This window comes from Fusarium venenatum, assembly GCF_020744135.1.
Source record: "Fusarium venenatum strain MPI-CAGE-CH-0201 chromosome Unknown EDB82scaffold_1, whole genome shotgun sequence".
In the NCBI taxonomy this organism is placed as follows: domain Eukaryota; kingdom Fungi; phylum Ascomycota; class Sordariomycetes; order Hypocreales; family Nectriaceae; genus Fusarium; species Fusarium venenatum.
The window spans coordinates 5,782,461-5,804,645 of NW_027072129.1; the positions used below are offsets into that span (position 1 = coordinate 5,782,461).

Sequence of the window (22,185 nt, forward strand, 5' to 3'; positions counted from 1 at the left end):
TTCCTATTGCGGATAATAAGGAACACTCGCTCTGTACAAGGAATCCTCATCGTCTACAACGTCAAGCTAGAATTACCTGGACTCGATCCCCAAGCTTTCGAAGATCGGCTGTTGGTTCATTCAAGGATACAAGATCCTCAACTCCGCTCACATGCTCATTCAAGCTTGAAGCTACTCGACTCATCTTTGTACATCCACACTCGCTTTACGGATCATCAAACTCTCCCAGAAAGGAAAAAAACAAATCAAGAACGCCATATTCGATCGCTACCACTCACCTGGATATTTGGAAAACGACAACTCATCGCACCACCCAACATTCCACAGCCAAGATTTCAGATATCTCCAAGACTCATCTGACTTTTATCTCTGGAAATTAATCGACTGGGTGAATTATTGATTGTTACCTTTGTCCTAACGCTCGCTTCCAATCCACAAGTTCGTCTTTGTGGATAATTTCGCGTATGTTTCTTACCCTCACGAGACAAGGCGCACATGCTTACTGAATAGTTCTTACCAAACCTTCACTTTTAATACTGCAAAATGGCCGGTCCCGGTGGTGGTCCTCCTCGCCGCAGTCACACCAAGTCTCGCAAGGGCTGTGATACCTGGTATGATTCGCCTCATCTACGATGCTCTCCTGTCTGAATACTGACTTTGCCCTACAGCAAGCGCCGTCACATTCGTTGTGATGAAAACTTCCCTCAATGGTGAGTCTGCCTTGTAATGATCTACTTCTCCCGAGCTAACATGCATGTAGCCGCAACTGTACCAAGCACAAGATTCGATGCCCTTACAATGACGTGCAGGTTCCCGATTCTGAACGCTCTACCACTCCCGACAAGCCCGACCTGATGTGGACACCTCAAATCGAAGCTGCTATTACTGAATGGCAAAGAACAGGCATCTTCCCGCTCCCCAGCCTCGGAATATACCCTGCGCCCATGCCCCATTTGTACTCGGTCGAGGATCTCCGTCTGATCTACCACGTTGCGGCTTTGTACTACCAGTTGGCTACCATCGATGCGAACAACTTCACTCTCTGGACTCGCCACATTCCCACGTACGTCGAATCTTGACTCATCTCAGTGAATGTGAATGCTAAAGCTGTCTCTAGTCTTCTTCGGATAGGTGCTACAACTCCATATGTGATGCACTCTCTGCTTGCCTTCTCTGCCATGCACATTGCTTTCCTCACCGACTGTCCTTTGGTCGGCAGCATGGCCTATGAACACCGAGGCATTGCTCTCAAGGGTCTCCAAGAGGCCATTGGATCTTTCTCCCGTGAGACTTCTGATGCTATCTTGGCAGCCTCTCTTGTCCTTTCTTGGCAGGCTACTGACTGGTAAGTATCTATCTTTTCATTTGTTGTAACTGTGACTGACCCAATGATTAGGCGCAGTTGGACTCAACTGATGCAGGGTACCTCATCGGTAAGTTAACAATCATATCGACTCTTGAACACCTCTAACACACAGGCAGGTGATCGATGCCATGGATCCATGGAAGCACGAATCCCAGTTTGGAGACTTTATTGCCGAGAGCAGCACGTTCCCTACAGCCCCGCCATCTCCTGGAAAGGATCATCGTCCCAGCCAACCTCGCCCTGAGGATCTGGAAGCGTACCAGCGCACCCTCGAGCAAGTTCAAAAGGTCGAGGCACATCTTAAGCACCACAAAGAGGACACAACTCAGATTCAGCATCTAATTGGTTTTCTTCGAGGTTCTCGCAAGATCAGCCCTACACTTTCCATTGCCCAGCAATTCGAGCGTCTCCAACCTCTCCGCAAATGGCTCTTCTGGATGCCTGTTGGTTACCTACAGAACTACCATGGTTCCCCCAACTCTCTGGTCATCATTGCTCATTTGTACACTGTGGCTCTTCTCATGGAACGACTGTTCCCCGAGATCGGCGCTGCCTACTTTGGAAGTCTGTCTATCTCCCCAGTCGAGGAGATTGCCCGTCGGCTTATGTCCATCAATGTCTCTGGTGCTGGAACTGATATGCAAACTCCCCTGACTCTCATGGAGTTTCCCATTGATACAGTTGGTCAGTTCCGCTCTCGTATGGGATGGTTGCACCCCGAAAGAACTCCATCATTCCCTCAGTTCAACCCTCGCAACTTCACTGTCCAGGAGAGCATGCCTTCTACTGAACACTATCTGTATGGGAACCCTGCTTTCAGCTACAGCACCGAGGAAATGCCCATGCTCAACGCCTCAGGACCGCCACCTTCTGCAGTGAGCCCGCTGGTTCTATCACCTTACCCAAGCCAGCAATACCTCAATGTTCCCTCCCCAGCTTACACGGGAGCTTACAGCCCGGCATCCTCGACCTTTGAGGGCTCAGTTGCGTACAGCGATACCGAGGAATACGGATCATGGGACATGAGCACCCTCCAGGGCGGGCCTTCTTCCGCCATTCATGACTCTCCTCAAAACTATGGCGTCGGGTTCGTTACTCCTGTCCAGGCCGTGTGGATCTAGGCTCCTCGAGACGACCACCGGCTCAATTTACACGAAGAACATTAGGGGATTGACCTTTACCACCCAGGATGAACACAGCACCTACGTACCCGCATCAAGAGGACTCGAGTTTCTATATGACCTCGGTGACAAGCGCTCCGTCTCCGTATCTCAGCTCGGAGCAATTCGGCATGCTTCCTTTACCCGAATCACCCGTCGCGTCGAACGCACCACTTTCACGACATCGACACACATCGTCCATGTCATCTGTTACACACCCTCCATCTCCCTTGGTACGACCTCCTGTGATGCACCCATATGACGACAACACCCGACGCCGAGTCACCTGATACCCAGTCGGAGCTCGATTTACTCAACCTGTTTTGCCATATTTCGATTTGACTTTTTACTTTTCCCCAAAAACGACGCAGGCGCCATGTATACCACGTTCCTTCAACGCTCGCTACAACCGAATCATACCACGTTGCCATGCAACGCCAACACTCCTTCAACCTCGATTGATACACGCGCCTGGGAGTGCCGTATCATACCTCACACTCTTTGCAATGCCCATCGCCAAAAGAAACGACGCTCCTTCAAATCATGATACCCCATAGACACTCCTTTTTGACGACTTTACGACGATTCGATTGGTTATAGAATTGACTCCTTGCGGACCCCCCTTTACCATTTGTGGGAAAACCGTACCTGGAGAGCATAGCGACTGTTTTATTTATTTTTACTGCGCCCGGGAAAAAGTTTGGCGTTTACCGGAGTTTGAGTTAGCATTTGTTTAGCGCTTTCGACCTTGTTATGTTTGCTTCTTTTTGGAATGATCATGCTTATCGCTTCCAGCTCTTCACAGAGCTTGGGATGGCGATGGAACAACACGGGACGGAAGCACGATTGGGTTTTGGGATATTTTATCTGGCTCTATGAGAGAGACTGTAGGCGGATATATGTTTTGGATTGGCATGACACATATGAAGGATATCATGTGAAGATAGACGCTATATTTGTTGCTTATCACGGCTGTATTTCATGATTTGTAGGTAGAGAAGATTGATGTTTGACGGCAGTTGCATATACTGCCTGGAGGTTAATTCTTAATCTACGCTGTTGCATTTACCATAAATCTCTCCATGTTGGCCAAGTGATTAATCAGGGTTGTACTTTTAAGGACGTCATATCTTGTTCATACTTTGTCTGGCTTATGGTGAGATAAGTCATAGGTAATGGCGGACGAAGCAGCAATAACTCTCGGAATTGACATAGCATGTATATATGACATTGTTAAATCCAACTCGAAATGAAAGCAAAAAACTAGTACTCTCACGCAAGTTGTCAAGATCTTCGTCTTGGTCGTAAGCCTTTGGTGCACCTTCGCCTTGTATAGGCACATAATACTAACCACCTCATACCTACTGGAAGTGAGAAATGCTCCTGTTTTCGTCACGGCCTGATCTAAGGCATACGATTAAACCTTTATAAACTTACCGCGAAAGAGGGATTCCCATGTGTTACACCCCTCATATCATATTTGTCTTTGCTTTGTCACTGAGGAACCCCTGGCTGTGTCGTCAAAGTTTGACAAGTTTGATGTGCATTCATTTATGTGAGTAGTGTGAACATTGGTTGGCTTGATCAATGAATGTATTCATATATGCCTAGTTAGCTGTTTGTTCTCTTGGATAAAACTCGAGCTAGTTATTTCGAATCCATATATTATCACATCGGTTTACGCTCATTGTGTAACGGATGGTACATATACCTGGCGAGACACTTTTGATCTTGATAGAACAGAGTAGTGACCTTGACAGCGATACCCCCGAAGTGCAACAGGAGATGAATGCTACATATGACTTACGCTATAAGACATCCCAACGATATGTGACAACGGCTGATCAGATAACAAACAGTCCGTGGCATGGATCTCAGCTATAACGAGCTTCTTAGTGTTGTGGATCATCGCATGTTTGCAGCTTTCTCACAATTCCAGTGTCTTGTCATATCTCTATGCAGTTACAATACTTATAAGTGGATTTGATTTGAAGCCGGGACTACTACGGTCAACACCTTCCATACTTCAACGCCGTTTTATATGAGGTTACAAGCAGAGCCTTCCCAGACATCAACGCCATCCATAGCTTTAAATGGATAGGCCACTATCCAAAACATCCCTCATACGCGCCCTAGACAGAACCAGACAAGTGATGGGGGTAGTACGATGCAGTGCATAAAAATAAAAGAAACAATTCTTGACAAAAAGGAGCGCATAGCCATCCAGGTTGTTGGTATCAATATTCCATTCCGGTCCCCCTCCCAGGAACTCATATCCAGCCGATGTCACCTCTTCTCGGAGGCCCAACCGGTTCCTGTCTAGAAAATACATAATAATAAAAAAACGACGGCCACCATTTGGAGGCTCTGTTGCCTCGAAAATGCGTGCCTGTCAATACCCAAAACTCCGAGGCGCCTGTGCGGGAGAAAGCAAAACAATTGAAACGGATCATATGTGGGTGTATTGGTTCAAGTCGACTGCAGTATCTTGTGTTGTCGATGCTACATCTCCTAAGTATCGACATTCTTCAAAATCATGGCGCGACGCTTCAATAACTGGGCGTATGGGCGGTCAGCTGGATTTTGGGGTTTGCAAAGAGCAAGCATCTCTTGCTTGATGAGCAGTTATACCCACGTTGTAAATCAAGCTGACGTGCTGCTTCGAGGCCTGTTCGAGGCTGTTCGATTTGGTGGGGGTAATCGTGCACTGTCGCTACGATCACGACCAGCGCCTTGTCGTACGGCATCGCTGTAACTCGGCACAGGTGGATGGCGGGGGCTGGAGCTTTGACTAGGAGGTAGTACGGTGGCAGAGGAATTGCCTCGACTGCGATTCATCACCCGAATCAAAGGGGTATCTTCTTCGCTGTCACTGCCATATCGATCATCATCACTACTGGAATGGTCGGGACTTTGATATTCGGGTGGAGGGTTTGTTGCGTCTTCAAGGTGCAAGTGTAGCGGGTTATGGTTGTGAGTTTCCTGCTGAGGTCCGGCATTGCCGCTAGCTTCGCCATTATCCTCATTGGGCACAAAATGAGCCAGAGAGATATCTGTCGAGCTCCTGACCGGGCCAGGGCTTGTCGGGGGCAGCACGCGGAAGTTGCCGCTGCGTGTTCGTCCATGCTGAGGAACCAGGTCGTTGGATGGATTGCGTGTATTGTATGAACCTGCTGTGATGGAGTGACTGTGCTGCCTGCTTTGGGGATAAGTAGAACCGTCCTTGGTACCAGCTTCCAACAGAATGCTACCCTGCTCAGATCCATAAGGGGGTGGAGGAGCCAGACTTCCAGTGACGGGAGCGAGACCCCATTTCTTGACGTTGGCCTCGATGAAAACGAATCCAGCTTGTCCGAGGTTGACGTGGATAGTAGCAGGGCCGTTTGCACCGATGGCGGGGAAGAAGTTCTGCGCCTTGAGACCGTGGACTACCTCTTCAAGCTTCTTACCGTTGCGTGTGAAGAAGATAGCACCGGTCCGAGGCCGGTAACCCACGCCGACAACGTCGCCCTGTACCAATGGGGGGCCGTAAGGAGTGGCGCCAAATGGTTGGTTGTATCGGCGAGCACCGGTGGATTGGTATCCAACAGAGTACTTGTGGTAACCTGAAAATACTGTCAGCAAATAATCGGATGCAAAAGGTGTACAAGAGTAAGACAAAACCCACCAGGTAATCGAAAGAGAGGGTAAGGCTTGGTGGCCATGCCGATGCTCAGTAGAGTGCTTTCCGGCTTTTCGTATATCTTGGCCTCCCAGTAGTAAACATCGTTTTGTTTAGGGACAGGAAGGTTGCTCATGACGGTACATTCTGAGTCGAAGAATTCGATCTCGGTACGAGCTTCGACAAAGCAGTTGGCGATCTCGAGTTCAGGTTCAAACTCCCATGCGGAGACACCCTTTTCTTGAATAGCGAGATATTGCGACAGAGAAATATCAGTCTGCATCGACTCGGGAGGATTTGCGGTAACCCAGGCTGTTGCGACAGTTAGTTGGTCTTGTTCTGTTTAAACCGGAGCGAGCGGATCGACATACCCTTTGCACGTAGGTATTCCTGACGGGACATATCGTCCATGACCTCAAGGGCCTCGGCCTCATCACGCGCGAATGCCTGTTCATCATCATATTCACCTGGCCGACCAAGTCGATCGAGAATAATGCGACCAGTGCTTGCGCAGCCGGAAACCCAAAAGATGAAGATAACCAGAGCGATGAGGACGATGGATCCGAAGGATGACACGAGGCCGATGACGACGCCTGTAAAGGCTGATGACGGGTTCGATGATAGCCCCATGATGGGCGATAATGAGGTTTCCTAATAACGATCTCTTGAATTTGACTCGACTGTATTCAGAAGTAGATTGATGCTGAATTGTGGTTGATTCGCGAGGTATGGACCGTGTTGTGCGGGTTAATCGATCGATCGTTCGGTGGTTAATCAAGGCACGACGGATCTTGGCGGACGGCGTCACCGCCGCAAATGGTACATGTAAGAATCAATCGCGCAGCGAGATAAGGGCAGATAGAAGAAGGTGTTTATGAGGGAATCGCTGGACAATAGTTGAAAAAATGGTAGAAGAGAAAGAAACGCCGAATGAAGGTGGAGCAAAAACCTGTGATAGAAACGAGCAGGTTCAAGACCAAAAGTTTTGGTGGTGATGAAAGAGGAGGAGGAATGACGAAGACAGGGAAGGGAGAGAGACAAGTGAGAGCGTAAGAGAGGCGAAGCGTTTTAGGTGGTTGGTGGGATCAAATGTGGAGGAGATAGAGCCAAGGATTCGGCCCACGCGATATCGCCACGCAAAGTATCTTTGACGGGAGTAAAAGTAAATAAGTAAATAGAAGTACAAGTATTTCGTGTTTAGAGTTGCTAAGGACTTAAAGGTACAGGTATGTTCTGTATTCATTTGCATCTTTCATGGTCGCGTCATGACTCCCAATAGAATGTAACATGAACTGATCCATGTCAGTGAATGCTCCCAGCGACGAGACCTTGTAACTTCCAGTAGCGGGGGGGACTTCTGCCTTCCAACGCTGATGGACTGGAGGGGCGAGGCAAAGTCAGCCCGCGCTCGCTCCCGCCGGTTCCGTCCAAGGCGGGACACGATAGTGTACTTTGTTGGTGTTAGCGTAGGCCACTTTGTTAGGCTGCATGTCACTATCGTCTCCATGTGGGGCAACATGTCTTCAAGGCTGATCCAGGCCCTGATCCAGTCATCAAGTCGATCATGTATGGAATGTATGTATTCTTCAGGAACAGGAACAGGAACCGAATTCGGGACCTTTGTTCCATGTCAGTCACAGAATCTGCCGCATATAAGAAATCCTTTCCTTAGAAAACTAAAATACATACCTCTTTTGTTTCGGCCCGGTGGCTACTCGCTACAGCCAAGACTACCCCCGGGTTTCACATCTTCCATGGATCAGGCGCCTAGCAGCATTGAATGGATCTACGATCCTGCCTGTTGCGCTATTTTGAGCTGTCGCGATACGCCTCACGTCTGGATCAGCTTGGGCTGTAGCTGGATCGCTGACCAACAATATTCCTTGTAAGCTCTAGAATTGACAATGTTTTGATGTTGATACTGGGGTTCTGAAACAACCACTCCGCTCACGAACTTATTAAATACTAGGACAACGACTTGTTCCTCACTCTTATTTGACAGAAGAAGTAATCTGTCGTGTGGGTGGGCAAACAAGTTTATCCTAAAAAGTATAGTTACGCTGTCCAACTCACAAAAACTCAAGTTACTGATGCAAAACTGAGACTCGCTTATGTTTGCTTAAAATGCGACTCGAAACCATCGTGCACATACATTCATAATAATTAATCAAGCAAACATGTAAAGTTACCGTATCGTGATTTATTTATAGTCTACTAATCAGAGCAGCATGTCCATTCGTGTCCGTGATAATCCGTTACCGTGCCTATTTACATACATTACACATACTACATGAACCAAACCTATCCCAAATCCCAAAAGCAAAAAAGTCGCAATTTACCCCATGAAACTCAATAAACGATTTTCGTCAGCCCATGAACCAAGATCATTCATCGTCTACTCCTCCTCAATCGTTCGTCCGCGGCGGGCCTCCCGCTGCGCTCTGCGTGCCCTTCTTTCCTCCCTCGCACGCTCCCTCTCCATCTCCCTCAACTCAGGCATCGGGTGGTGATAACTCTTGGTTCCCAGGTCGCCGCTATCATCCGTGGTACGGGTCAACTGCGATCCGCTGAGAAGGCTCTCGCTCACCTGCGAGTCGGCCTGGGTATCGGCGCGGGAGTAGCTTTCGGCACGTTGGTAGCTGAAGTCGCGGCGCGCATTGCGGCCAGCTTCACGTAGACGACGAGCCTCGGCACGCATGCGCTCTGCCTCACGGTTCTCGCGACGATCAGCAGTAGAGTAAACCTTGCGGATGCCGCCCTTGGCCTTGGTAGGTGTAGTCGTGGGTGTGGTCTGACGATCGGAGAGGAGGTTGGTTGAAACGTTGGATTCGGTGCCGTTGTTGGTAGAGCCGTCCCACTCGGAGCCTTCACTTTCCTTGTTCAGGCCGCCGACACGGGCAGCCCTTTCATGACGGTAGTTGCGGAGTTCCTTCTTGGCAGCACGTTCGGCATCTTCATCCTCGACACCCTCGTCGCCGACGTGACGGCTAGTCTTTTTGCCCTTCTTCGCACGCTCACGATCTCGCTTTTCTTGCTTACGGCGACGCTTCTCGCGAGCATAGATGTCGCTAGCTCCAGCTGTGATACCAGTAAGTGTTGTGCTCTCTGTGACAACGGTTGTGTTATCATCGTCAACGTCCTTGTATACGCTGCCACCGCCGAGGTTTGTGGGTCGAGTTGCGTTGGAAAGAATAGTGCCGTTAGGTCCGGTGCGTCGAAGTACAGTAGATTTGTAGTCATCCCAATCGTTCTCCTTGAATTGGAAACCACCGTTCTTGGCCCAGAAGAAAAACCAGATACCGGTGCAAACAAAGACGACACCAATCAGAGCGAAGAGGAAGAAGAAACCAGCATTGTTGATATCATGAGGGTCGAAAGAGCCTGAGTCAGGCACGACAGATGGCTTGTGTCTATTGTTGCTGTCTTTATCATCTTTATCGTCTCGAGCGACGAGTACTTTGGAAGCCTTGAGCAGATGCCCTGAGAGTGTAGAGAAAGCCTCGGCAGCCTTGGGGGCGTGTTGTGTGAGCGAAGGCGCACTGCGCAATGTGCGGATGAGGGCGGGAGCCATGATGGAATGAAGTTGTAATGAGCAGGTCTCAGTCACAGGAATATGATAAAGCTAGGCTTCGGGTGCTGTAGCCCAGCCGAGCTTGACGGTGGACAGGACCAAGCGGTCAAGACGAATTGCACAAAACAAAGATTGAATAAATTCGGTATATCGTAGGTCGTTAGAATGAGTCAAGTCGAGTGGTGATGAGTATGAGAAAAGTATTTGGTTGAGATAAAGAGCGGTAAAACGATGAGGAAGAGCGGACTTGCGTGGCTTTGCCAAGGTGATGGTGCTTGGTTAACCGAGAAACGAGGCAGGGAAAATACGTGGCTGGGACGTGTAAAAGGTGGTTGGGCACTTAAACGTGCGCGTTAGAATCCTTACAACGGTCCATAAAGCACGTCAATTTGAAGGCTGTTGAATCAAAAATAATAAATTAGTGACATCAGAAGTGTTTTTAGTCTCTTCTATCGTAGATCTAGTCGTTTTGCCTGTCGACTCCCTCAACTCATGTCCATCGTCGTGAGATTCAGCCACAATCTTCAAATGACGTTGAAAGTAAATAATTCCACCGCTGACCGGGCAACGCTCGCACAGAGTGCCAATTTAGTCAATATCCAATCACAGCTGTCCACGACTTGATGCTCCAGATCTCAATGCACACGCCCCCATCCAAGGTTTCGTTTCTGGCCGCTTGGGAATGGGAACTGACGAGCTCTATTTTAGCCCGCATAAGTCGGGCGGATGGGAAAGAAGCTTCTAGGGGAGTAGCATTGATCCAATGCCCGGCACCCAAAGTTCCTAACGCGCGCATAATTCATCGTGATGCTTTGAGTTGGGCTTGCTACAAAACTCGAGACCCGAGCATCGTATCTGATTCAACCCCTGAGATAGCTTACGGCCGCATGAATTAATGTCAGAAGCGCTTAATTGGAATTGTTAGTTGTTGAACCCAAACATTCAGCTACAGGTTCAGGAGATCGACAGTCTTTCACGCATAAAGTCAGATACCTGAGACGAGTGGTTCTTATGCTGTGGTTCAATATCCACCATCCTCCTTCCCCAACCAACACCAAATCCGCGTTTCAATTCAATCCCTAATCTCCATTGAAGCCACTATTTCACCCCAGATCGGCAGAATCTGTCACAGTTCACTTGTAAAGTCTCAGGCAAGAAGATTGAAGAATCCAAACATGCATGTCATGCTGGTTGTAACATAAGATTATTCTCTGTCGGGCAACAGATAGAGGCGCGAACCTCATTTGCCCGTACAATCTATCGTTTTGATAACAAAGCTTGCATAATCCTTCCAGCCATGTCTCGGTTTCCTCCTCTTACGACATGCTCAATAATGCAATACAAAAAGCCACATCCGTAACCGTTTCTCACGCAGCTCCCCCCAAGGGTGCATACAAATCCAGTCATAGCGAAAAAGGAACATGTAGACCAACATGATAAAGTTGTAGTCCCAATCCTGCCAATGTAGTCTTATGGGCCAAGGTCGTCACCGTGCTGAGTAGCTTTCAACCATGCGTCAGATTGAGACAACTTAGTCGATAGCCGCCCAGAGTTGAAACCCTATGTCCCTAAAACACAATTGGCGTCTTTTCATTGCTCCAACTAAATCCAACACAAGCCCCATGAGGGTGTACATGAATTCCGGATCAAAGAGTTGTTTTGCGTAAGCGCCCATGACCTGAGCGGTTGGCGATGAAGCACCGAATCGCTAAGGGGACTGGATCCTCCCACCATCAACACTTTTGGGGTATCAAGTTTCTGCGATGAAGCCAACAGGCGTGCTTAACCCAAGAATAGAAGCATAAGAATACAAATTCAGTGAGGTACAGAACGTCCACCGAAATGCTCAATCAAAAGCTAAGATCCAAGATTAAACGTAAAACGCTGCCCATCCTGTAGACATCTGGATGCAGATAATGTGAAGAAATAGATATAAGTAAAAAAGAAAATAACAAAAAAAATGCAAAAAATAACGCGCTGATCATCAACTTTGTCATCTCTCATAAGAAGAAGAATCATCAATAAATATAGTCATCCATGGTGAGCGACGGATCATACGGGGCATGATTTCCAGAATAGCCCCGGTGATGCGAGTCAGAACGACTAGGAGTGTGCGGTCGATAAGGCAGAGCTTTTCGTTCAACTCGACTTTGGACGTCCTCAAGCTGGTAATAACTGCTTGCACGGTCGCTACCAAGACGAGAGCCAGCAGTTGGTCTGGAAAAGGTAATCTCACCTCCATCGCCACATTCGATCTCAGCACCCGATACACGCACGACGGCCGAGCCTGATACTTTAATGGTGACATTGTCGGTATCGCTAGAAGAAGATCGGGTGAGGCCAGTGGTGTTGCTTCGCTTGTACTCGCTGTCATCATGGCTGCCGCTGCTGCGACTGCTTCCGCCGCCAAGCCGAGGGTTGCTGGCTTTGCGAAGGGCGGCGGCAGTTAAAGGCATGGCAGGGCCGCCATTGATGTCGTCCTGATATTTCATAGCGTCCAAATATTTGTCCTCATCCAGACTGGCACCGCCACTGTCGTACTGGTCATAATCGTAGAATGAATCTCGCCTAGTATTGCGGGCAGGGATGATATCAATCCCGCCACGCTCGTATGCAACAGATCCACGACGAGTGCTGCGGGCAGGAATAATATCAGCGCCATAACCTTCATATGCAACCGAGCTTCTTCGAGGGCGAGACGTTAAGGCTGTACGACGGTCGAAGTTGGCCTCAGGAGAATCGGCAAAAAGACCAGGGCTTTCCGTGAAGTCCTCGTCATCATAGCCTTGTTGATCTGCAAACCCGACACGGCTACGGCTGGATGGTGGAGGGCGTGAAGGAGTTCTCGTCTTCTGACGAGTCAATGTTTGAGGTGGAGCACGGAATGGAGTGGTTTGAGAAGGCATAGCAGACTTGGGTCTTGGGATACTATCAGGAGGAGGCATTCGTCGGCGATCATCCTCAATCTGCTGTGGTGGCGGCTTCCTGCTAGAGCGGGAGGCACGCCTTAACGGACGAGGAGGCTCAGGCTGTTGTTCCTCTACCTCGTACTCATCCTGAGGGTACCCAATATTGGAAGGAGAAGGTTGGTCCTGTCGGAATCCCATGGATGACGCAGGTCGCTCGAAACGATTCCTGAGATGAGCGCTTGCTTGCGATGAGGGCATGTCAAAGAAGCCGGGTGGCCCTCCACCGACAGGTGAAGGTGATGGCGGAATGCCCGATACAGACGGAGACGACGCTCCAGGGAAATAGGGTGATGGTCCTGGGAATGATCCAACGGGGAAAGAAGGCTGAGAGTGCTGGTGATGATGCCAACCAGCATTGGAAATCGGAGGAGCTGGCTGTCCAGGGTAATAGCTGTGAGGTCGAGTTTGAGCACGAGGGCGCATGCCCGAAACGGCAGGCTGTTGAACACCATAGCAGGAAGGGTCCTCAACGCGGCCACGACGATATTGTTGAATAACAGGCTCAGTCCTGGTGTGACTCAAAGATGTAGGGCGAGGCCTCCTCGCGGGCTTACCCTCACGCTCTCTGGGTGCTTGCTGTGCTTGTGCTTGAGCTTGAGCTTGTGCTTGCTGCTTAGCTTCAGCCCTGACTTTTCGCTGTTGCAACTCGGCAGCTTCTTTTTGTTTTCTTTCCTTGCGACGTCGATCTTTGTCTCGTTGTTCACGTTGCTGTTCACGCTCCCGCTCCCGTTCATGGTCTCGGCGGGAACGTTCCTCCCTACGAGGGGGAGGACGAGGTTCCTCGTCTGAATAGTCATCGCTGGGAGGGGTTACCTGCCTCCGGCTTGTGTGTCGTCTGTGTTCGCCGCGGGATTTTCCAGTATTAGGACGTTCTTTGGGGGGAGGGCTCGCGGGACCTGGAGCTTCAGAGACGGCATAGCGGCGTGTATCACGGATGCCCTCGAGGACAGAGGTCTCTGAGTCCTCCTCGGCATCCTCAACGTAGCAAACGTTTTTAGACATTGTGTATGAAAAAGGACCAAGTGGTTTAATCTGAGTGAGTTGGCTTCAGAGAAGCGTTGGTTGGAGGAGGGGTTCGACGGGATCGAACAGGGACCACACTAGGTGGGACGGCAGAGTAGGTACTAATGTATATAGAGTCGCAATGGCAGGCGGTGAGTAGGCCGGCAATGATGGTGACGGTCTTTGCAATCGCGAACGCAATGCTTTAACGTCCCCTTTCGTGAAACCAGACAAGCGACATGTGAAGGAACTCGAAGTCGTTGATCAAGACAGTTGGAGCTGGAAAAAAGTCGAGAATGAAATGTCGCTGGTGAATTGGATTGGGTGTTGAAGGCGGTGACGATAGTGGCATAAGACCAGGGCGGGCTTTTTTCGATGGAGACGCTAGTAACGATTTTTGTTTATAACCGAAGGTATAAAAAATCGATCGAGATGAATATGATACTCGAGTTGAAGCGAGGAAGCGAAGAAATAAGTATGTAGATCAGATATTTTTAAGAAAAGACAAGTTATCAAACTGTCATGGGTAGAAGACAAGACATGGAAGACAAGAAGGAGGGGAGGAGGGGAAAGAAGCGATGGGCATGGATGGACGGGATGGTCTGTTTTTAATAAAAGTTGAAGTGCAGTAAGTGCAGGTGAGGTAGGTAATTTTCAGGGCCTGGGGGGCGTCGAGTTAGTGGAAGCCCGTAGGTCGGATCGATGTGTGGGGGTGTGCGCTCAGACTGTTACCGGTAGGTAGTTTTAGTGGAAGAAGCACTACACTATTACTATTACCGCCGGGCCCCAGGGCGGACCTGCCTACGGACACGCAGCCACTGGCCGTTGTGGCCATAGACGTTGATTAATGGCCCAGCAATAGGGAAGCCACTTTATTCAAGCCCAACGATTGACGGTCGGGTCTTTTTCTTTCCAAGCTAGCAGCATCATCACAACAAATCGACATTCTGATTATCAAGAGTCAAAGGAAAACGAGTGTCAATAATGGAAGGAGATGAGATGGAAAAGAGTGTGTGGACGGGTGTGCGAGGTGCAAAGTGCAACCAGCAGCAATGAAGCACAGCAACAGCAACAGCACAGCACAGAGAATTGGAAGCAAGGGGGTCGTCTCTTCTATTGATTAGTCCAAAGGGCGTGTCCTTAACATACCACGGGACGATCAATCAAGCGACTCGACGCTGGAGCCAGCACAGCAATGGAACTGCAGACTCACACTCACACTGCAGTTCAAGTCAAATCAAAGCAAGTCAACCACGTCAAGTCGATGCAGGAGAGCAATGACGAAGACACTGACTGACACGAAAACAGAACGACACGCAGAAAGAGATTGGCTGCCGTTTATTTTTACTCGCTCCTTTATTACCCGCAAAACTTGATTCATCAGACAGAACGACACCACCCGTCCTTGAGGGCTTATTCTCGTTCATCCAGCAACCAAAAACTACCAGAGACACTACTGTACTCTCAACCGCCACAAACATTCTGAGCCATGACTTTTAGATATTGCTATCACATTCGTCAGCAAGCTCACTCATCGGTCTCTACTCACAAAGGTACAATGGTTCCGATGTGGCAAGGGAGCCTGAGTCTTTGAGAATTAAAAACCGCTACGTCGTCACGGCCCGCCTCACTTCATGCTGTGTTGGCATAGACTACCTATCTATCTACCCAGGTATTTTTATGCCGAATTTAGTATACTCGACTCCATCATAGATGCCCCTGGTTTGAATTCCTCCCTCGCTCGACTTTCCCATCTTCCATTCTTCCTCAAACTTTGATTCCTCATAAAAATGCCATTGAAAATTAAGCATCCTCGTATGGTAAACAGGTGGGGGTAGCTAGCTATGCTGAAACCAGGGTCTGTCTGGTCTGCACTCTTGCTGCGCTGGTCAAGTATCGTGGAATGTAATGGATCCAAGGCCACAAATAAGCAGCGACCTGGGCGATGGAGATTTTCACTAAGCTTTGATTGACCCTCAACTTGATGCTGGGGTATGCCTGTCTCGACTCGAAGGGTAGAATGATTGTCAGTCGATTGTATGAGGCTCTGAGATAAAATCTCTGCTCTCTAGTAGTAGTTGTGTTATATCATGATGAATATAGAGACTATCATCCCGTCGTCTAGTCCTCAAGCATTAAATTATCTCTCACCCTGATCATAACGACCCAACCCCCCGTGTACGGACGAAGGACCCTGGCAAATTCATGGCATTATCATGTGAGTTGTTGCAGTTGATGAAACACTTTGGAATAGCCAAAACACCAACAAGCCGTCACCAAACCATGCTCAAACCAAGTGAGGCGGCGGTTAATAAGCTAGCTCTGCTGGTGACGATGCAAACCACCAGCCTTCTGCTGTGCTCTGACCCGACCCGACACGACCCTCTCTGCTCTTCCTGCGCCGCCGAGAATGGATCTGATCTGTCGAAGCGACCCCAGATAGTGCCCTGGAAGCCCACACAGAAGCGAGAGACCCAACTTGCAAGCGGGTCAGGGTGGTTATCTGACAGGGAATACCTTTCCATGACTGGTGCCAGTTGCAAGCAGGCAAGCCCAACTGTGGAGTTTTTCGAGAGCGTTTTATCCAACGATTCCTTTGGAAGCTTTCTCTGTCTTCCAGTCACGACATTTGCCTTGTCTAAAAAGTCTGCACATTTGAATTGAGGCTGATGTTGACACGCCCCCCCCCTCTTCCGACAGTGGCTCACTCTAAAGAAGAGGGAATTGATATAAATCAAGACATGCTTGAGACGTTGATGTTCGTTTATCGATCGCCTGCACTGAAGTGAGAAACGGTCGCCTACATATTCCTGTCACTTCGAGTCTTGAGGAACTCGGAAAGAAGCGCAAACAGGACAAGGATTATTCGCCGTTAGCCGGGTGGCTCCCCACGAGTGTGTGACAGATAAATGATATATACAAGCCCGAATCATCAACTGCTCTCGCCCTTTCTGGACAGAGCAGATGGATCGGGTTCTGCCATCACATGGCACAAATGCTTAACAGAGTAGGACAGGGGACGGGTACACAAGACAAGGACCAGCCAATGCGGGTGATGGGCTCGCCAAAACGGTTATTACTGTAGAAACATGGCGAATGCTAAATTGGGTATGCATAGAGATGCCCGATGTGCAAATGGCTGGACTCTGGCGCTCAACGTTGGATATCCATCCGTCTTTCTCCATTGATCTACACCTCCACCAAGTGCCGAGCTTAGCTTTGTCCTTGTCCTTGTCCACAAGGCCTCTCTTCCAACCTTTTGGCTTTGTGCCTAACTGGCGCGAGAACCTTTCGCCCAAAGGCTGCCTCTGGTTCCCCCTCTCTTGGTTCGGGTACCAACAGATGAACCCGATCGACAGCAATTGGAAGCCGAAAACGTGAGTGCAGCGCGGGGTACACGTGGAAATGTCGACGCACCCGCCGGTGATTAATTGATTAGTGGTAAACCTGGTAGTGACAGAGTGACAGGTTGTCCCGCCATCCTTGTCCTCGTCTACGACTGGCTACTGCGATTGAGTTGAGGCTCCGGGCTTGATTTGGAAGCATGTTTTGAGGTTATCACTCACAACGAGCGTTGACTCATACCTACTGTAGCATGAGAGACAATGTGTTTTTCATTTCGCTATGATAGTTCTGCTTCCTGCTATTTCCTCCTCAAACAAACCAAAAACGAGCTTAGAATCGTGTCACTTGATTTCAAGCGCTTGCGGCGTTATCGTTTCTAGTCTATTCGACGACTCCAGAGAGGTAGTGGCTTCAAGCTCACTCGTCCATCCCAGTCGCTTTGCCGCAATGACCATGCTTGATGCTTGCACAGGCCAGGCCTGGATGCCCAACGCACATCTCACTGACTACCATGTAAAGTCCATCGACAGTAAAAGGTGGCTCGGGCGGTTAATCCCGTTGTCGGCGATACTATAACCCTGCCCAGTTCTGACGACCCGGGTCCAGCTCCGTCCCAGCCTCACGTCGCACCATTCGTCACGTCGAATACGTGTCCATCGTTCCGGGCTGAGACCTCCGAATCCCGGAATCCATGACCCACTCTCGCCGGCTTGACATCCTTGTCCTTCCGTGCCCAGTCCGGAGATGGCCTCCTCTCTCCTCCGTCCTACCACCGATGAATAACAAGTACAGCGCAGTAACGTTATTTGTTCCCTAGCGTTTCATGTTTTAGCTTGGGCTCAAGTCGGCCAATTCCGATTGCAACTTACATTGACATGTCAGTCATCATCGTCTGTTCTTCTTTGTATCGGACTTTAGACGTTCGTGATTACGAAGCAAGTCAGCGTCACATTAGTAGTTAGGTCAACGGTATCGGTGTCATTTTTATCAGCTGACTTTGGTGACTCTTCTTCGAGCAAAAAACACGCTACTACATATTCTTATCTGCTGTTTCACTCCACCCCCATCATTCTGCACCCTTTCTGTAGACCCTCCAGCTTCGATGTGTTGCCTTGTTGCACTTTTACCCAACAACTTTGCCTTCCCATTGTCTCAATCTTTAGACAAGAGATTCAATTTTCGGTCTAGTCATGGTCCTTGATTGGCGTCTATTCTACTTGTGATGACATGTTTGTCAGTCGTTGTGCTTCAGGAACTCTTTGGAACCATCACGACGTACTGCTGTGCTGCCCTCGCTCTCTATTGACATATCCAAAACTTACTGAATAGTCGTAAGGTGCTTTAAATACAATACTATCTTGACTAGACCTGACGGGGATATAACTCAGCCGGGGTCTTGCGGATGGCTTGCCTTGGTCTCTCCAGATTGTGCGGGGATAGGCTAGAGGTGCATCCAAGGCATTGACGCATCTCCAGCGCCGTCAGCCGGCATGAGTGCCACACGATTCCTGACCATTGACTGAGATTATGTTTTAAACATTTGTGGCAACTGCCATATCTGTGTTCGTGAGTGTGGCTCTGACTTACCAATCCACCCAATTCTGTCAAAGACGGCCGAGACATCATCTGTAACAGAAACATCATGAATCTTGACGTGGTTCATGTATCCAGGATTACGGATTGTCTGTTTTATCAACGAGTCATCCTAGTACTGAACTACTGCGGGGGAGTGCAACTAGTCCTTTGCATTTCAAGATGACAAGCATAATTGCACCCATCATAGGCACAGCTTCCCGGAGCTAGACCGCGGCCAGGTCTTCCTAGCATCGTGTTTGCTTGATCCGCGAATATCGGTCTGCTCTCAACGTCTTTTCGAACTAGACTTGAGACAGCAATAGTTCGCGTCTGGTAGCACATGGACTGCAAGAAAACACAAGTGCATATCATCGCTTGTAGATCCGTGGAGGTGGACACTAACTTCTTCGCCCATTCTTGTGGTCAGAGTTGTCACCCACCCATAGCACGACAACCATCATCGTGTATCCGAACTCAACCGTCAGTTCTGATTACAAGCCATACAATGGTGTTGGAGAAGCCCCAAAAAACCCTCTTCTCCTCCACCATCTTGCACACACCGCTTTTTGCCATTCGCCCCTCAATACTACTAGACACAGGGATTCACGTTCGGTTTTGCCGAGCAGAGCCTCAACTTCTGGAGATTGCACATCGTTGACATGTCTTATTGGCATAATGTTAGAGTGTCTTGCGCAGGCAACCACCCACGGTTGCGTAGGTCTCACAATGATAGGCCACTTTTCTGCAGCTGGCCAAGAATTTATTAGTCTACAGCAGCGCCACTGTTCTTACTCGCCAGGTTCCTATCTTCACTTGGTGTTGATCAACGCTGGGGTTTCTATGGATATGCACGCTACATACCCGTTCTGCTAGCTTGCATTACGCTGCTGTGGGAACTATCACTTTGAGAACGGGCGACAACCCAATCGTGTCTGTCGCATGCGATGCTGTAACCTCTACGATCGATCTGGGATTCGCAGACCCGTACTTGATTACTTGATCTGGTTGCACATTGATAACGAATTGCAGCTTCACCTGTCGTGGCCGCAAGAGGTTGGACTGTCAGACGGACTGTCAGACGAACTGTCACTGGAGAGGTAACTTAGAGAGCTATTCATACGTCGCTATGACAATTGAGTGTTATGAATTGTAAAACAAGGATGTGGTAATCCTGGACATACGATCGTCCCATGGTGCGTTGGTTCGATCTCCTTGATACCCCTGACACCAATGCTCCTGCTGTGAAGCCGACTAATCAACCTCGCACACATCGCGATTGGCATCTGTCAATACTAGATACTACCTTGATTGATCAGAGAACATATATGTCAAAAAGGTCACCAGATGCACTCACGTTGGGCGCCGTGCAACCCTTGTGCCCGATCAAATCACAATGTCCAAGTCTGACACGACAGGTCGGTGATCCGAGATACGAACGCCATCATCGAAGCCATTCGCCAGCACAGCAAACGTCTGGACAATTGCTGTACGCGGCTCTTGTATAAACAAAAAGTCAATGCGCGAGGGTGGCCAGGAACCCCCGAAGCTCGTGTACGTCGTCTCGTTGCCGTAGTGCTTCTCCTTGGGCACCAGGTCCGACACGTCAGAGATGCCAGAGCCAGGTGCCGTTATGGTCTTGTACGCGCCGTCATCAGGCTCGCTGTTGAAATCACCACCGATGAGCACCGCTGATGCTTTCTTATCACCGGCCTGTCCCCACTCACGGGCGAACTTGACGAGGAGTTTGGCGCTGTTCTGTCTAGCCTCTACGCCAATGTGATCGAAGTGAGTACTAAACACAACAACACGAGTGGCTGTTACGCGGTGCTCAAACTCGGCCATTGTAACGATGCGATTGAGCACTGCGTCCCAACCGCGCGAGGGCTTCGAGGGTGTCTTGCTTAACCAGCGTACTTCACTGCGTACGTTCTTCCAGATGTCGTCACGGTAGAAGATGGGAGAGAACTCGCCATCTTCAGGTTTTGTGCCCCGTCCACGACCGATATGTTTCCATTTAGGGCCCAGATCCTCCTGGATCTCGTTGACCTGATGGAAGAGACACTCCTGCAGACAGATGAATGGGCTCTCGTGCCCAGCGGTGATGAAGTTCAATTGGTTGATGAGCTTGGGACGTCGCTCAGCCCAGGGCCTTTCGTTCTTCTCAAACTTTTTCGTTGCATAGCGAACGTTAAAGGTGACAATGCGCAAGGGCATTCTCTGTTCCTTGGCAGAGATGTTCATTCTCAGCGATGTGCTGGATAGGATATCGAGTTGTGTCATGGCGGGGTTTGTTGATGGTACGTCGTTAGTGGTGGCACGCTTAATAAGACGAGACGAAGATGTGAAATAAGGATCGTTATGGAACAGCAGATGCGATGTAATTATCTAGAGTAAGAGGGATAAGGATGAAGCTATTGAGGTATTGATGAATACTGTAGATAGGTATGGAACGAGACGCGTAGCTCACAGAGAGCTGAATGTAGCTAGCTATCCAATGAGGTCATCACGTGGGAGAGCTCTGGCCTTGTCCCGCTATAGGAAAGGCGTCTTTTCCCCGGATTTGGACCTGCAGGGGTTTTCAGCCACACTTATCTGTATGGAGATGAGGTTCTATGGCGGCCAGAAGCTGTGATATATTGCTTCTATTTAATATCAATGGTCAAACATAAAGGCTACAAGGCTCTCCCTTCACATTTTGGGCTCATCGGTTTATTACGGTAACTAGACTAGAAAATGTCGAATTAGACAGCTCAAGACCCTTAAACAGGGCCGAGTGGTCTCTAGGCTCGCCAAAGAGCTTCAGGGTAGGTTTGGTATTGCTTCTGATGACTGATTGAACACGTCGGTTTGGGATATGGATGGCACGAGAGAGGCAGCAATACTTGAAAGTCAGGCTCAAGAGAATAAGGACAAAGTATAATGACATCAGTACCCTTACGTCCTGCTGTAACTTGTCATGCCACTAAGAGGAAATTGTGGGCTGTTGAGTGAGAAACCAAATGCACCACAAGGGCAGAACACTAGCCAATTATGGGAATATTGCTCGGGCTTCAAAGAGGTATCTAGCATATGATACAATAACCATGAGGGAGACTTCCGAGATTTAAAATTTGATTTGAGGATATCATAGCGAGAATGATGGCGATCAACCGAAATGGCTGTTTAGGTATCATAAGGTGAAGTGGAAGAGGAGGATATTCTCATCATGTTTCTGTTCTTCACTTTTTAATTGAAATGTACAGATACCAGTTATGTTTCATTGCATATTTATTGACTTTTGAATATCGAAATACTCCTGTCGAATCATTATTATTATGTTTCATTGCCAAGCTGTGTTTACGATACCGATGTGTTCGGGTTTGTCACCAGAAACTCATGTAGGCAGTTTTTGTATCAATCCATCGCCTCCAGGGCAATTTATCAAGCTCTTATTGACACATATTACTATAGAGGTAGAAACCCACTCAAATATACGGTTGGGTCAAGCTCAGATGAAAAAGTTAAGAGTAGTACCCGTCGGTCCCGACTTCTGGTCC

At 49.0% G+C, this 22,185-nt stretch overlaps 7 protein-coding genes across 7 annotated transcripts; 2 read left to right on the forward strand and 5 right to left on the reverse strand.

Annotated features, from left to right (window-relative positions):
• Positions 1 to 543: 543 nt before the first annotated feature.
• On the forward strand, positions 544 to 2,487 carry EDB82DRAFT_471427 (uncharacterized protein; the record flags this gene model as incomplete). Its single annotated transcript, XM_025730259.2, has 6 exons — positions 544 to 611; positions 669 to 710; positions 761 to 1,063; positions 1,118 to 1,345; positions 1,397 to 1,433; positions 1,483 to 2,487. The coding sequence occupies 6 exons, from the start codon at positions 544 to 546 to the stop codon at positions 2,485 to 2,487; spliced, it is 1,683 nt and encodes a 560-aa protein (XP_025589402.2).
• Positions 2,488 to 5,169: 2,682 nt separating this feature from the next.
• On the reverse strand, positions 5,170 to 6,817 carry EDB82DRAFT_520692 (concanavalin A-like lectin/glucanase domain-containing protein; the record flags this gene model as incomplete). Its single annotated transcript, XM_025730258.1, has 3 exons — positions 5,170 to 6,131; positions 6,194 to 6,499; positions 6,559 to 6,817. The coding sequence occupies 3 exons, from the start codon at positions 6,815 to 6,817 to the stop codon at positions 5,170 to 5,172; spliced, it is 1,527 nt and encodes a 508-aa protein (XP_025589401.1).
• Positions 6,818 to 7,414: 597 nt separating this feature from the next.
• Positions 7,415 to 8,470, forward strand: EDB82DRAFT_57680 (uncharacterized protein). Its single transcript, XM_065609974.1, has 4 exons — positions 7,415 to 8,072; positions 8,157 to 8,236; positions 8,291 to 8,366; positions 8,415 to 8,470. The coding sequence occupies exons 1-3, from the start codon at positions 7,561 to 7,563 to the stop codon at positions 8,308 to 8,310; spliced, it is 612 nt and encodes a 203-aa protein (XP_065465638.1). The 5' UTR covers positions 7,415 to 7,560; the 3' UTR covers positions 8,311 to 8,366; positions 8,415 to 8,470.
• Positions 8,372 to 10,090, reverse strand: EDB82DRAFT_487593 (uncharacterized protein). The gene has a single exon (XM_025730257.2). It carries the CDS (start codon positions 9,756 to 9,758, stop codon positions 8,583 to 8,585), a length of 1,176 nt encoding a protein of 391 aa, XP_025589400.1. The 5' UTR covers positions 9,759 to 10,090; the 3' UTR covers positions 8,372 to 8,582.
• Positions 10,091 to 11,776: 1,686 nt separating this feature from the next.
• Positions 11,777 to 13,729, reverse strand: EDB82DRAFT_520694 (uncharacterized protein; the record flags this gene model as incomplete). The annotated part of the gene is made up of 1 exon (XM_025730256.1): positions 11,777 to 13,729. One exon carries the CDS (start codon positions 13,727 to 13,729, stop codon positions 11,777 to 11,779), a length of 1,953 nt encoding a protein of 650 aa, XP_025589399.1.
• Positions 13,730 to 16,688: 2,959 nt separating this feature from the next.
• On the reverse strand, positions 16,689 to 17,335 carry EDB82DRAFT_487598 (uncharacterized protein). Its single transcript, XM_065608311.1, has 2 exons — positions 17,198 to 17,335; positions 16,689 to 17,106 (listed from the first exon to the last, which is right to left on the reverse strand). The coding sequence occupies exons 1-2, from the start codon at positions 17,273 to 17,275 to the stop codon at positions 16,729 to 16,731; spliced, it is 456 nt and encodes a 151-aa protein (XP_065465639.1). The 5' UTR covers positions 17,276 to 17,335; the 3' UTR covers positions 16,689 to 16,728.
• Positions 17,336 to 19,891: 2,556 nt separating this feature from the next.
• Positions 19,892 to 21,237, reverse strand: EDB82DRAFT_57724 (Endonuclease/exonuclease/phosphatase). The gene has a single exon (XM_025730255.2). It carries the CDS (start codon positions 20,927 to 20,929, stop codon positions 20,033 to 20,035), a length of 897 nt encoding a protein of 298 aa, XP_025589398.1. The 5' UTR covers positions 20,930 to 21,237; the 3' UTR covers positions 19,892 to 20,032.
• Between the last annotated feature and the right edge of the window lie 948 nt (positions 21,238 to 22,185).